Raw genomic sequence first — 15,728 nt, forward strand, 5'->3', positions numbered from 1 at the left:
CACCATCATTCAACCCACCTTAACCTTTTTTCTCCTGTAGTTACACAAGTCTCAGCCAACTTACCATTTCCCCAGAATGGGTGCCTGCACTGATGTTTTTTCTTTTATTTTGAAAAACAGACAAGTCTCACTTTGCTACAGCAGCCTCTCTTAGTTTTGAACTGGTTCTGTAACAGGGGAAATGTAATGCTAGCCTATTTTATATGTTGAGCATTGTTGAGACAGTGTTTGTGAAGCACATGGAATGCTTAGGAGGCGGAGACCTCTATAAATGCATCAATATTTTATTAGTGACAGGAGTAACATTTCCAGTTCCTGTCCTTCCTGGAAGAACTGACAAAAGTAGGCTCCATTTCACATCTTGAAGTCAATACAAATGGACTTTTACAGTGGGTATGCATGAGCTGAACCATTTTTGGGAATGGCTCGATTCATAAACAGATCACAACTCGCCACAAGTCTATTTCTTAGAAAAGTTTGTTGAAGTAGGACATGCAGCATCACAATTTACAGATAAACCATTTGTAAGAATAGTTTAGCAAATACAAATCCACAGAAAAGATCAACCATGCTCCATAACCTTTTGTATGAGACGAATATATGGCCATTGTACTCCCATCTATAGAAATAATTATGATTTGAAAGCCATTGCAGAAATCAGTTACAAACAGCACAATCTTAACTCTGACCCAAAGTGGCAATTTTCTGATCTACGCAAGGATGAAGAAAATGGGGGGGGGGCATGTGTGATCCACAAAGGGGAAAGGGGGATTTCTAAAATTTTATGGGTTAGGTCTTTTTTATGTACACTGAGGAAAAGGTTATGGGAAGATGAGAAAATATAGGTCCAAGTGCAGGAGCAGAAAAGAAGTGCAACAAAGAAAACCCCATCAAAATATTTCCTTGTTGGGATAACAAATCACACATTTGAAATGGTGCCTGGTCAATGTCTTAATATTTCTCTCACTCTTGGTTTATTTTAAAAGGAATACTGCATCTTTAAGGATCCTGCCCCTCTAGATGCACACAGTTGTCTTGGTAGCTGAGGCCACTGTTTCTTTCCCTCCCTCTCTCCCTCCATTCTCTCTCTCTCTCTCTCTCTCTCTCTCTCTCTCTCTCTCTCTCTCAATCTCTCTTTTCTAGTCTTTCTAGTATTTCTCTCTTTCTGTGTCTCTCATCTGTTGCCCTGTCCCTCAGTGCTTCTTCTACATCTGGGTTGCTGCAGCTCCGTAGTTCACATGCTTCAGTACTGTAGGAAATGCACATGTCTGCGCTGCTGGGTTTATTGTGTTCTGGGATTATTATTTTTGTTTAAATAACCTCATTTCTCTACTTTCTTTCCCCATTGTCAATGTGATGTCCATACTCATCATTAAAATCCTAAGTGCCTTTCCCTTTCTGGGAAAACTAAATATTAATAGCATTTATGTGTCCACATTGATATAAAAACACACACACAAATTCTGTTTACTTTCTCAGCATTTGTGTATGTGTTATGTGCAGTCACTTGCACATTGATTTACATGCACATCCAGATAACCAGATAATGTATTTGGGAACATCAACTGTAAAAATATCTACACTGCTAAATCTGGCAAGAAAATGTGGCCTTTTATATATGAAAATGTGGGTTTATAAGTTTAATATATTCCTTCTCTACATCAGTAATATTCACCAGAACTTCACAAAGATGGAATGTATACAAGGACTATAAGGGATACACAAAGAATAATGTGTATGGGTGTAAATAAGTTAGAAATATGTGTCTGATGGACCTTCTAGTAACACCTCAAATCTGATTGAAAGGACATCTATCCAAATGGCAATATCATTTATGAAATGGAGGAGAGTTGAGTGTTTTATTTATTTTACATTTTTGGCAAAATCCCTAAGTGGTTTACAAAAATTAGGACATCAAAATACAACAAATTGCAATGAATGCATTGTTAATAAGACAATCATTTAAACAGCAAGTCTGAACAGGATAACGCTCTCAAGCATCCAAATACGCCTGAGTAGACAACTGAGATTGAGCTTCTTCTATCTCTCTTGTGGGGGACAGAGGGTTAGTGCTATAACTGAAGAGGCCTGTTTCCAAATGGTTTCCAGCTGGCGATCCACTGGCACAGTGAACAGGGCCTGGTTATTGTAAAGGATGATTTGGCCTATAACAGGGGAGGTGGTCATCTAGGTATTCTGGTTCCAAGTTGTTTAGGGCTTTACATGTTAATAATAAAACTTTGAATTTGGCTTGATAGTAGATAGCCACCTGGTGCAGATCTTCAAGCACTGGTGTACATACCTAGACACTCAGTACTCCAGCCACAATATTCTGCACAAGCTGCAGCTTCCAAACCAAGTTTAAGAGCAGCACCCCAAACAACATGTTACACCATGGACCACTATCGCCACCAAGGAATGGGCATATCTGTCACACCAACCAAAGTTGGTAGTGAACACTATGTGCCGCAGTAGTCACTTTGGTCTCTATTGACAAAGATTGATCTAGGATACTATGTACCTACTCTGGTGGAGGAAATGCAAAGCAGACGTCTAATTTCTTGACCATGAGAAAGACCTATCTACTGTATAGGGTTTCTGTCTTCCCAGGAGTCATTCCCAGTTTATTCCATTACTGTGGCCAGACACTGGTTCAGGAAATTCACATCCTTGCCTGACCCAGATGTTACAGTGAAACAGAGCTCTGCATCATCTGCATATTGGTGACCATTTGCTTCAAATCTCCTAATGGCTGCTCCCAGTGGCTGCATGTACCGTAGTTGTTAAATAGTATTGGGGACATTGGATGGGATTCATCTAAGGAACTCTGTCGGCGGAACTCTGCACAAGGACTTCTGCTTGTGCAGAAGTGATTTCCCCTGCACTCCCCCCCAAATTGTTGGGGGGAGGGAGAACCACCAGAACAGCCCATAGGAATTGGAGAGGGGGGGTTATATTATTATTATTATTATTATTATTATTATTATTATTATTATTATTATCCATCAGATTACTTTGGTGGCTTCCAGCACATACAAAAACATAATTAAACATTAATAATAATAATAATAATAATAATAATAATAATAATAATAATAAATTTTATTTATATCCCGCCCTCCCCAGCCGAAGCCGGGCTCAGAGCGGCTAACAACAATCAAATAATCAAACAATCAAATAAACCAACATTCTAAAAATATTTCATTATAAAAATTAATTAAAATCAAGTTGATGGCAACCATTAAGCAAAACTCTGTGCAGGTTGCCAGAGGAGGGAGTCAGGCTGCGCCCTGACCAAAGGCCTGGTGGAACAACTCTGTCTTGCAGGCCCTGCGGAAAGATGTCAGGTCCTGCAGGGCCCTAGTCTCTTGTGACAGAGCGTTCCACCAGATTGGAGCCGCAGCCGAGAAGGCCCTGGCTCTAGTTGAGGCCAGCCTAACCTCTCTGAGGCCTGGGACCTTCAGGATGTTTTTATTTGCAGACCGTAGGTTTCTTTGTGGGGCATACCAGGAGAGGCGGTCCCGTAGGTACGAGGGTCCTAGGCCGTATAGGGCTTTAAAGGTTAAAACCAGCACCTTAAACCTGATCCTGTACTCCACCGGGAGCCAGTGCAGCTGATATAGCACCGGATGAATGTGGTCTCGCAGCGAAGACCCCATAAGGAGTCTCGCCGCGGCATTCTGCACCCGCTGGAGTTTCTGGGTCAGTCTCAAGGGCAGCCCCACGTAGAGCGAGTTACAATAATCCAGTCTGGAGGTGACCGTCGCATGGATCACAGTGGCTAGGTCAGGGCGAGAGAGATAAGGGGCCAACTGCTTAGCTTGGCGGAGATGAAAAAATGCCGCCTTTGTTATAGCTGTAATCTGCGCCTCCATAGAGAGGGAGGTATCGAAGATTACACCCAAACTCTTAACGGACGGTGCTGGCACTAACTGCACCCCCGCAAGAGATGGGAGTTGCCCCCTCAATCCCATATCGTCCCGTCCCAGCCAGAGGACCTCTGTCTTCGAAGGATTTAACTTCAACCGGCTCCCACGTAACCATCCAGCCACAGCCTCCAGGCATCTGGTCAGTGTATCTGGGGCCGAGTCAGGATGGCCATCCATCAACAGATAGAATTGGGTGTCATCGGCATACTGATGGCAACCCTGCCCAAAACTCCGAACAAGCTGGGCGAGGGGGCGCATAAAGATGTTAAAAAGCATCGGGGAGAGAATCACACCCTGAGGCACTCCACACACCAAGGAGTGGCGCGATGACAATTCCCCCCCAAGCGCCACCCTCTGTCCCCGACCAGAGAGAAACGAGCGCAGCCATTGGAGGACTGTGCCCTGGATCCCCACGTCGGCAAGGCGGTGGTCTAGGAGTTCGTGATCGACCATGTCGAAGGCTGCTGACAGGTCTAGAAGAATCAGCAGCCCTGACCCGCCTCGATCCAGCTGCCTGCGGAGATCATCTGTTAGGGCGACCAGAGCCGTCTCGGTCCCATGACCAGCGCGGAAGCCGGACTGGAATGGGCCAAGGCACAGTCCTCCAATGCTACTCACTGGAACTATTTCTGCAGGTAGTGTCCACCATAATAAAGTGCTCCCTTCTACCAGCCCATGGAGATGATCCAGGAGAATACTGTGGTCAACAGTATCAAAAGCTACTGAGAGATCCAACAAGATAAACTGGGTTGCACTCCCTCTGTTTCTCTGCTGGAAGTCATCCATCAGAGTGACCAGGGCCAATTCTGTCTTAAAACCAGGTCTGAATTCAGATTGAAATAGGTGCAGATAATCAGTTTCCTCCAAGAGTGCACCTGTAGGTGAGCAACCACCACCTTCTCAAGCACACTGCCCCCAAAAGGAGTATTAGTAAACAGGTGGTAGTTGGAATAAACCTCTGGATCCCAGTACGGGCTTTTCAGAAGTGGTCACACAGTGAAATGCAGTTTCACAAAGTGATACATTTACGAATCCCTGGATCCACCTGGTTAACTCTGCATGACTAGCTTTGATCAGGCATGCTGAGCAAGGGTCAAGAGAGTAAATAGTAAGCAAATAGGCAAGCATCTTGTCCACATCCCCAGGCCTCAAAAAAACTGAGGCTGATCCCATAAAATAAGACAAGACAGTTCACTGGATGCTTTATCAGACTCTATTTCAAAAGCTGAAGACGGGATCAGCTTGAGGGAGAGCAATTTCACCTTCTGTGTGTCTTCTAAGCTGCTATTTCTGGCTTATGGCCCAATAGTGCATGTTAGGATAGGGCAGTAAATTTCCACTGCCAGAACAGAAGAGGCCGGCTGTGGAGATGAGTCTCCTAAAGCAGAAAGAGGAAGTAGTTTGAATATCCTATGGCAATCAACATGTTATCATACAATTAGGTAGAACTGTGGAGTTGGAAGGGACATTATTTAATTGTTGTCTAAGACATAGTATTTCTTTACAGCTTCCATGTTGCACAGTCTCAATGCTGAGCAAACCTGGGAAATATACTTCAGAAACATGAGGAAAGGCCATTCTTTGGTGTATCTAGTGTTTTGCACTCGAGTCCTTTAAAGTTTCCCATAGGAAATTGGCATGTTGTTTGAGATTGGCTTAACCAACAGGCTCTTTTGTTTCTATGACAGCCTCCTAGAGAAAGTTAGATGACTTGGTTGGTGGGGCAAGTAACCAACCAACGATGCACAGTACCTGGTTTAAAAGTTTAAGATTAAGATTAAGACTTAAATGAAAGCTTTTTAAAATGATCCCTACAGAAGTTGGGAAGAGGGAGACAAAATTGGGATATGGGGGGGAAATGAATAATAATCATGCAAGTTTATTCCACAATACATCTACAGATTTCTGCTTGCCCGTCACAAGTGTGATGTGACTTGAGCAACATTAAAATGAAAACCAGGGTAGAAATGTAACTTAGCAGTGTTATAATTTGTAGTAGGGCAGAGAAACAGTTAACATCTCTTTAACAGCTTGTGCTTAAGGCTGCATTTATTTTATATTGTGCATTTATTTTCCACTGTTTTTAGACATAGAACCCCTGGTTTTAATTTTAATTTAATAAAAATAGATTTTTATCTATTTTGGGAAAAGTTAAAGGTCCTTTCAGCCAGAATTAAAGTAGAGTTGCAACTTTGGACACAACCTACTCAGGATTTCTACATGAGTCTCACTCAGATGAATAGCAGCCATGAAAGGCAATACAGATATGTTTTTATACATTTCAGCAGAACAGTAGAAACTCCCAGTGAGTTACATCCTTCACCTGTAGCTTTGTTCACCCAGGCCTCATACCCGCTCAGAAATATTGGTCTTAATTATCAGTGCATTTAACACTACATATAAAGTATAGATATACACAGTGGAAAAGGAGATTCCTAGCTGGACATCACTGGGCAGGAGAATGTTACATGAGCAAAATGGAGGAAGATCCACATCCTTTTCAGTACGGCCCACTGTGCAAAATCTGATTATTTGCCATAAATAGAAACAACCGAAAATCAGATCTGGACTGCTAACTCCACAGACTGGCTTAATGAGGGTGGGCAAGCAATGTTTTATTTTCCACGTTTACACTTGATGTGTCTGCCCCCATAATCCCAGATGCAAACTTCTTCTATGATTATGAGCTATATGGAAATATTTGTTTAGGAAATGAAAACCTCCCCCTTCCCATGCGTAATTCCCCACTGGTGCTTCCATCAGCAGCAGATGCCTGTGGCAATAATTATGACCATGTAGTTCTCCGAACAGTATTTCACTCTGCTTTTCGTACTCTTTTCTCCACCTGCTTCCACGTCCCTTTCTTTCTCTCTCCTTCTCCTCTATTTATTCCCCACTGCCAAGGATGACAAGTGCTGACGCATTGGGGTAAGCTCCAGTTTTGGATTATACCTGTTGTGGGACCTGTTGTTTTCTTCTGGGTAGAGAAGTTTCTTTTAATGATCACAGTATAAATATTATTTATCATGAAACTGTGTTACAGGGGGGAAAACTTACAGGAGGAAAAAAATATTATATACAACAATGTTTGTGTGTGTGTTTGTTAGTGAGGGGGAGAAAATGCTTGCCCTGACTTCACATGCATCTTAGAGTCCTAGTACATAGTGAGGGCAAATCTCAGTATGACATCTTACTGTGATCAGATCTCCTATAATTTTTTTTCTTTTACATTTGTTTTTGAAAAGGTAAATATTAAAACCAGCTTGGGGAAGGGAGCTGAACTGAATCAAGGTAACTGTGGTAGGGAAGAGCAGTTAACATTTTTCCCTCCTATCATCTTCCCAGCTAAAATCCTTCCAGATGCTGTTTGTCTGGGGGGGGGACACTTACAAATACTATATTGGAACCTATATTTCCCCCTCAAAGAACATATAGCATCTTTGGAGGGGGCAACGTAGACCAGGATAATAGTGCAGGAGGGAAGAGTTATCCTCAGCCCCCTCCCCCCCCAGCTGCTTTTACATTTTATTTTATTTTTAAATGTCTCGCTTGGCCCACTAACAAAACTACCTCATCCTTATACTGAGGGCATAGCCTAAAATGTAATGTATGCCATGTAGGATGGGGTGGGTGGGTGGGTGTATAGGTGGGTGTGTGACTGATGGTATTTGTAACCCAGTAGCATCTGAAGGACCACAGGTCCCCCCGAAACCTGTTGTCAAGCCACAAGGTTCTATGGGGGAGCCTCCCTGTGGTATGAATTCATTTTTATATGACTTTTGATGGCTTTGTGCATAATGTCTAATAAAGAAAAGCCTCCTGGCAGTTGAACTGCAAAGCAAGACCTTTATAGCCATGGTCATGGTGCTCGTGTCATCCTGCTTTCTGTGCTCTGTCAACAAAGACTCAAGGGGAGCCAGCAGGGAGTGGAGCCAACTGCCTCCATCTCTTGCTGCTGTCTCCAGTGCTCACACTTACATAACAAGCAACTGGGCAGAAAAGTCTGCATCAGGCCAACCACAATAGCAACAGTTCCTTCTCATCTCCATTAGGCTGTATTGACCTTACACACTGGGTTGTTTTTTTCCAAGTGCAGCTACCCTTTGTGGTTGGGTAAAAGGTACTGCAGCCTCAGAATGGCCTACATGGTTGTTGTAAGCTGCCCTGTTCACCGTATTGGGAGGAAGGGAGGGATAAAATTATTTAATCAACAAACTGGTCCCAGTTCGTATGCAGCTCCTTATTGTCTTCATGGTGTGGGATGTGCTTAAATGATGGCTGATACAGGTGAAATGTGGAACTTGATAGTCAGAAGGAGCTGCTGCAGTTTCAGAGCAGGTGTTTGGTCGGCTCAGTTGGCTTCAGGTTTCCATGGTGGTGAATTTTCTGTCACCTAGTTAGTCACAGTGACAGCAAAACCAATATGTCTCTGTGGATGCATTGCTTCCACTATTGTCTAATCATCCTGACTCTGCTTCCAATATCTAAGCACCTTCTGAAGAAAAGGAGTGTCGTACCAAATGACACAAAACCCCACTGGCATGAATATTGTATGTGTGTAGGTATGCGTGTGCACATGCAAAATTTTAGAACGTGCAACATCCATAAAGAGGATCCTGTAGTGAAATATATAGAGTCCCATTCTCTTATCTGAGTCACCCTCTCACCAGCCTCTACTTAAACAAACACTAAAAGGCATGAATGTTGATACCCTTCTGTCCTCCTGCTGAACTACTAGCATTTTACATTTTTCCACAACTTGGAACATGACTACTGATCCCCTATGATGAAACTGAGCAGGCAACTTTCAGAATTTTAAAAGAGCCCAGAGGCGCTGTTAAAAATGTACATGAAAGGGCCCCCAGTCTGAATGGAACCTCCTGACTGTAGAATTCTCAAACCCTATCCTCATGCTACATCCACAAGCATAACCTACTCATATTCCTGAGTAGAATTTCTGCAATATGCTGTGGCATGGCCTTTCTGCCTCTAACAAATGCAAGAACTAGAAAAGGTAGCATAAATTTGTCAGGTGCTATTTTTTTCTGGCATGGAGATACAAAATAGGCAATGCTTTTCCTGTTGAATTTCTATTTATTAAGCTGTGTCAAAGGCACAAGAGCTCTGTCTGGGGGCAAAAGGCACCAGACACACCTCTCTCTCTCTCATATCTGTCCTTTTTTACTATTATTACCGTTGAATTGGTACTCATGCTTCTGACATGTTGTGTTGCTTTCCTGGGGAACAGCAGATTATAGAAGCAGAAAGACCCCAACCATCGACTTTCTTAAGCAAAATAAACCCTGAAGGTCATATTTGCCCAGGTTTTTTTTTGTTTCATTTTTGTTAGGGGGGGAGGAACTGACAGGTTTTTGTTTGTTTGTTTTGAATCCTGAGAGAAATGATCACTTCGGGGCAGTTAGATCATTTAAAGCATTTTTTAAAAATCAAACAGAAGAGATTTGGTTGCCCAGTTAGCAAACCAAACTGCCTATAGTTCATCATAAGGGGAACTGTGAGACACAGGAATGTGGCAGGCTGATGAAGAGGTGTTGACATTTCCATTCCACCTTAAGGAACAGACGTGTGGAACTGTTGCGTGTCACATGTCTGTTTACATTCCATGATTCATGGTCTTTCTACGGCCTTTCCCTTTACAGGTGTGAAAAATGTTTCCAGTTTCTAAAATAGTTTTGCTGTAAAGCAGGATAAGGATCAAACATGTTTCAGATATTCCGGTATAATTTCTAACAGACACATATTCAGAGTTGTTGCTGTTGCTGTTATTGTTGTTGTTGTTTAGGGCCTGAAATTTAAAAAAAAATCATGTAGTCCCTGTCCACAGGTTTCAATCATATAGACATAATATAAAAGAAAAAAGAGATGGGAAGGAAAGAGGAAAGCAGCTGCTCTTTCATTGGCCAATGTATGGGGTCAGGCTGATCTCTTCCCTGCCTGTACAGTCTTCCTGGGAGGCAAGGATTGCCTTGACTGGTGGAAGAGGGCAGAGAGTGGCTCTTTTCAATTCTGCAGCCCTGAGTTCCTGGCAGTTAGAGCAGGCTGTTCATTCATGGGAGGGGGGCATGGGAGGGAGAAGGACAAACTCCTTGCAGCTGCTCCTTCTTTGGCTTACAGATGGAGCCAGGATTGCCTCATCATTGCCATGATGACCGTCTAGCATTTCTTAGCAATACTGCTCTTTCAAACTCATGGTAATAAAATGTTCACAACACACTGTGTCACTCATTAGGGGTGGAGAGGAGTGTCTAAAATATGTTCAACCCTCAAAAGAAGATACCTGTTCAATGTATGACCAATTGTAAGAAATTTACCCGACCAGAATAATGAGAGACAAGACTCACCTTAATTCCTCCAGAGATTCTGTAAAGATTATATGCAAATGGATGTTTCCTGTTAAATAATTGTCTTTCAAATCCATAGATAAAAAAGCCCTTTCAGCAAAGTAAGGTGTCACAATTCCTTATTTTTGTCCTCCCAGTGTGACTACTCGGGTTACTCATGCTGGTGATAATGTCTATGGAGCTTCCCCAAAAGGAGAATCCATTTTGCTACCCGGTGCATGATCTCTGTCTTTGCTTGAGTCTGAATTCTCAGTGCTCTGGGCCAGTTTCATGAGAAGGAGCTGACCCCTGGTTTCTTTGCTGATGGCTGACAGGTGAAGAACAGCACCAAAGAACCTTCCTTCAGAAATTTTAAATAATGTGGCTAGGGTGCTCTGTTTTCTTAACCTGCAAAGGTGATACTGACAGGAGTGTAAGACCTACAAAACCCCACTTCTTATTTTCATTTCCTTTAAGGCATTGAGCTACAAGGATGCTTCTAGGTTCAGTTTGGAGGTTATTCTTTATAAACAAGCTTTGACGTATTTAAGTGTAACATTTTCTTTGTAGCTTCAAGCTTTAAAACTAGATTAATAAAACTGTAGTTTATTCACTAAAGGCCTACAGCCAATTTCCTGGCTGATAAATAGCATATAACTCTCCCCTCACTATGTATCTCTATCCCTCTCTGCCCTATGTGCCTTTGTTTCATTCTTTCTCATGCTGATCCCCACTATCTCCCACATTGGTGGAGTGAGGCATGCAGGCCTCAGGGACTTCCAACAAATAAGCAGTCTTGAGAAGAGGGGTTTCAAAGAGAGGGGACATCTACAGCACTCCCTCTGGAACTCATCCTTGGCCAGCCACTCCCCAGTCTTTTAAAAGTGCCCCCTAAGCTGTGTGTGATCCTTGTTCTCATGATATTTCAGGAAGGCATCCCTGCTGCCATGGCAATGAGGAAAACACAGCTAGTGGGCTGACATTTGCTGCCTGCCATCATAGGTGTCAGAGGGCTGGACCATATCTCCCAGATTATCAGCTTTCGGATTTGTTTGTTTTTAAAAAACCAAATCCTTCTCTAACTGTTGTAGAACCTGAGACAGGAAGCAAAATGTGTCGGCACCAATTCTGCCCATTTACAAAGCAAGCCAGCTTCTGCTTTATAGGGTTGTTCGTTAACAAATGAAGCCATGGTTCATTTAGGACAGCAGAGCTAGCCAATTAGACAAAAGGAAGGCTAGAATGATACACCCACTGGTTGTAGGAGCAACTTCCTGATTCACTTTTATCTGGACAGTAGTGTGTCTACCCCGCCAAAAGGTAGCATCTTTCTAACTAAGGACTTATTTCATACCCTAAAATGTAACCCACGCATACCCAGGGCTGTACACATTTTTTAATAACCCTGCCAGTACGGATAAAGTCCATCCATATTAAACCTGTATTGCAGGTGGGGGGAGGGCCTGGCTGAGAGGACATGGCTTAGCTCAGTGTTGTTATAACAATACAACAACAGGGGGAAAGGGGGCATTGGGGTGACAAATAACAACTGTTCAGTGCAGTTAACTAGTCTCCTGGCATGTTATCTTTTTTTAGGGAGATGCAAGGGAGCTGTGAAATTGATTCTAGCAACAAAAGGCAAGAATGGAGAGTTTCAGCAGTTAATTAAAGGCCAGGGAAAGAACAGGGTTTCAGTGAAGGGTGAGAAGATGTCACCCGGACGCCAGGTGTACCTTTTGATGGCTAGCAAATCAGCCCATTGAGATGCAATAGTGGGGTAGAGGCTAGGACTGCTCAGCTTGGTAGACCCAGTGCCCATGCCTTATGAGAAATGGGAGACCTGCTATCTGATGCTAGTTATATATGTATGTATGGGCAACTTGCACACATTTAACTTGCACAATTTCAGCCTTATGTGCTTGCCAGCCAGCAGCTTAAATCATACACATTAAGCACACACAGGGTGGAGAGCTTAAAAGCTCTTTCCGAGCCAGGTTTTCCTGTTAATGTACAGATGTACATTATATACATCCATTATATATCTCTTACCTTATAACTTGCATGTCATAGATCTAGTTATACGAGCAGAATCAAAATGTTCTCTTTGAGAAATCTATACATTCATTAATTTGTTTTACTGAAAGCAGTCCCCCCACCATAAGTTTGCAATACAGATTAGGACTAAGTGATATATTGCATACTATTTTGTTGACTGGGTTTGCTTCCATTGTTGTATCTTCCTTTTTAAAGTCCATGGTTCCAGCAGAGATGAGGAAGGTCAAGGCAAAGATTTCAAGAAATGCCAACATAAGCTGGCAATTTCTTTAACATTTTTCACATATGGGGCTGTTGAACATGCTTTTGATTTGTACTATGGATCAATGATGCTGATGTGGAAATGAAAGAGGAGGAAAATTTGAATGTGCATTATTTATAGCCAATGTAGGTTTCTGTCAGACTTTAGACGTAACTGGAGACGTGAAAATAGCTTTGGTAATGTGTGTTAGCATTGATAACTGGGATTGGCAAGGAGCTCCTTTGCTTCTGTATTCGGCCGTGTGAATTCCATGCTGTTTCTGAGCCACTTATCTATGCATAATCATTTTGATGAATGGTGATAGCAAGGGGCTGAGGCCTTTGGAAGTAGTATTGTGCCTGTAAACATATGGGCCAATGATTTCATATGAAATACCTTGCTAGTCAGTGGGGAAAAAAATTCCTACATGGAAGGTTAAGAAAGATCCATCTGATTTTAAAATGATGGTGTTCTCAACCAACAGGAGAATAGGTGATTTATATACTTGTTGGTCTGCCATGGTAAAAACAGCTGCAGCAGTGCAGTCTATTTCTTTCCTTGCCAGACATTTCTCTTTTTCCTGATCTTTACAAGAGAGATCAAAGCTCCTTCAGGGTGAGATCATGGGGGATACGATGGGGATCTTATAAGGGAGGTATTTCCAGATGCACACAGAAAAAAAATATTATAAAACATGAACAAAGGGATGGGCGTCTTCATGTACATCTGCCCTTTGAAAACAAATGTCGGCTATATATGCAGTTTCTTGTTAGAAATGTGAGCCACAACTTAATGCAGAGGTTTAATGTGGTGGTGGCTGGCACAGCAGGGTGGTGTGTCTTTTGACAGGGGTTTCTCAGGGCCTTGTCTTCCTGTTGTGTTTACTCAGGTCTCGCTCAATCAGTGGAGCTTCCTCTGGCCTGTCGACCAGCCCACTCAGCAGTCCAAGGGTAAGTGCGATTATTTGGAGTCATGGTTTATAACTACTCTCTCATGTGAGCTCGGTGACATCTAATATCTCTTTCCCCATTTTGAAGGGTGGTTTTGTTAGCTAGGGATGTGGGGCAGCTATAAAGCACAGCTTGCTGTTTGTGAATGTTGGGATAGGGTCCTTCTACAGGGCTGCCTGTGCTTCTGGCATCGTTGCTACCTAAGGTATCATTATGGCCTAACATGATGCCAACGTATATAACCCTGTTAAGAGAGTTTATCATACGATGAGGAAAACATCTGCTGCTTATTTCAAGCCCATGGTGAGGCACTGAACCGTAACAGCTAGAGCTACTTTGGGACTGAATAGCACAGCTGAAGAAAGCTGGAAAAACAATGAACTCTGGTCTGAACAAGAATCATACAGAGTTGGATTAGGATGTTCCGGTATGGAAGCTGAAAGTCGCTTGGATTTGAGGGGCAGAAAGAGAATCATTCCGAAGAAGTAAGAAATTGTGCAGTCTTAGAGAGTCTGCTTGAACAGGCCTTTTTTTGTTAGTCCTTTGGCAAGCCAAAGCTTGATTGGTTCTTTTTTAAAAAACAGGCAGTAGCTTGTCTAAATATATGTTTTAACTCACGGGTGACTAAAATAATGTTGGCTCAAGGGTAGTGCTGAAAGTCAGGTACTTCTCTAAGGGATGCATGCCAATAATGGGTGTGGCCAATGCATATTTCTACATGCACACACCACAGACATACATTCCACACATGCACACTCACCACCATACAAAGCACACACAAACAGCATGTATCCTCACTACACCTACAGGCATACACACGTTCCCCCACCCTCTGTTACACAAAGAGTTATGCACACCTGCACACACACACACACACACACACACACACACGATGCAGGCAGGGAACCAGTTCATTTACACTTCTTCTGTTCTTAGTCAATTCAGCTTCTGTTCTTACATACAGTTATATGCAATTATCACAGTTTTATGCAATTTTCACTTCTTATATAAGTTAATTGCCCAAACTGCAGGGCAATACATTGTTACACATTTGTGGTTCTTATAATGGGCTTGCACTCATTCACAAATGAACAGTAAATACAATTTCATTGTTACTTTTTTCCTAATCTATGCTCTATGAAAGGAATATGTTCTGCATTTTTTAAAAAAATACTTTTATTCTAACAGTATTCTTTTTTGCATTTTGTTCCCTGTGAGTGTATTGAATTTCTATTTTAAAGTTTTTCTTGGACTGTTCTTGAATCTAACACTTGCTAGTTAAGTTTTGTTGTTGTTTTACAAAACAACATAATTCCCTTTTCTGACTTCATTTATGGCTGATTATGAATTGTGTGTTTTGGGGGGTTTTTACTGCATAAAACACAATGATCAGTCACAGAATTGTTTTTTAAAAGTATAAGACTGTCTGATGATAGGAGGACTTAGATGTAATAGAGGCACTTAGAAAGCAAACCTTCTTCGGTGACCCTTTACTTAAACCCTAAAGTGGCCGTAGTTCCACGATCTCTTAAAATTTGAAGCCCAAACTGGCCCATGGTTCCATGAGCTGTTAATATTTCATATAGTAAAGCCTGCCAGAGAAAACTGGGTCCCTCTGGGTGGAAGGCCAGGAAAGGAATGGTGATGAAATGACGGAGGCTTTCCCCCTCCTCAGCCTCACTCACACCCTCTCTCCATATTATTGAAACTTGTGGTGCTTTGACTGAGGAGAGTCGATGTGTGTAGTAATATGTGTGCTTCTATCATTATCTGCTGCACACATGTTATTTTGATCTGCATTTCCTTGCTGTTTTTGATTGTGGTAGACGTTTTGAGCTGGGAGAGAGGGCACACTCAGCCTTACATGCTTACATGTCAGGTTCCCCTGTGGCTTGAATGATGCTTCCTTCCCCTTCCCCACCTCCCTTCAGCCCTGTTCTTCTCTCTCTCTCTATCTGTGAGACAGTCAGAACAGCTCAGGGGTACGGCCTTTTCTCTCTCGCTCTCTCTTGCTGCTTCCCCTCCCTCGCCCACCCTTTTAGTTTCTTACTTTCTTTTCCTTCATGTTAGTTTTTGCGCTGTGGTTTTTTTTATTTGCTGACACATGGTTGGTTAATATGATGAAGCTTGTGACAAAACTGTTGTTTTCACTACCGCCACTGCTGCTGTTGTTGACTATGCTGTGTTCCCAGCTAACTGCATGTCTTTTTGT

The 15,728-nt window shown here is 42.5% G+C and overlaps 1 protein-coding gene across 18 annotated transcripts in view; it reads left to right on the forward strand.

Annotated features, from left to right (window-relative positions):
- BRSK2 (BR serine/threonine kinase 2) overlaps positions 1-15,728 on the forward strand; it is a 405,249-nt gene that overhangs the window by 348,435 nt on the left and 41,086 nt on the right. For 11 of the 18 annotated variants that reach the window (XM_083587309.1, XM_083587321.1, XM_083587325.1 and 8 more), the window contains 2 exons: positions 6,834-6,857; positions 13,456-13,516. In XM_083587309.1, coding sequence (XP_083443435.1) covers positions 6,834-6,857; positions 13,456-13,516 — 85 coding nt within the window. The remainder of the gene's footprint in view (positions 1-6,833; positions 6,858-13,455; positions 13,517-15,728) is intronic. The other 7 variants (XM_083587315.1, XM_083587323.1, XM_083587311.1 and 4 more) reach the window with 1 other exon arrangement.

The sequence above is a fragment of the Podarcis filfolensis genome (assembly GCF_964270895.1).
Source record: "Podarcis filfolensis genome assembly, chromosome: 1".
NCBI lineage: Eukaryota > Metazoa > Chordata > Lepidosauria > Squamata > Lacertidae > Podarcis > Podarcis filfolensis.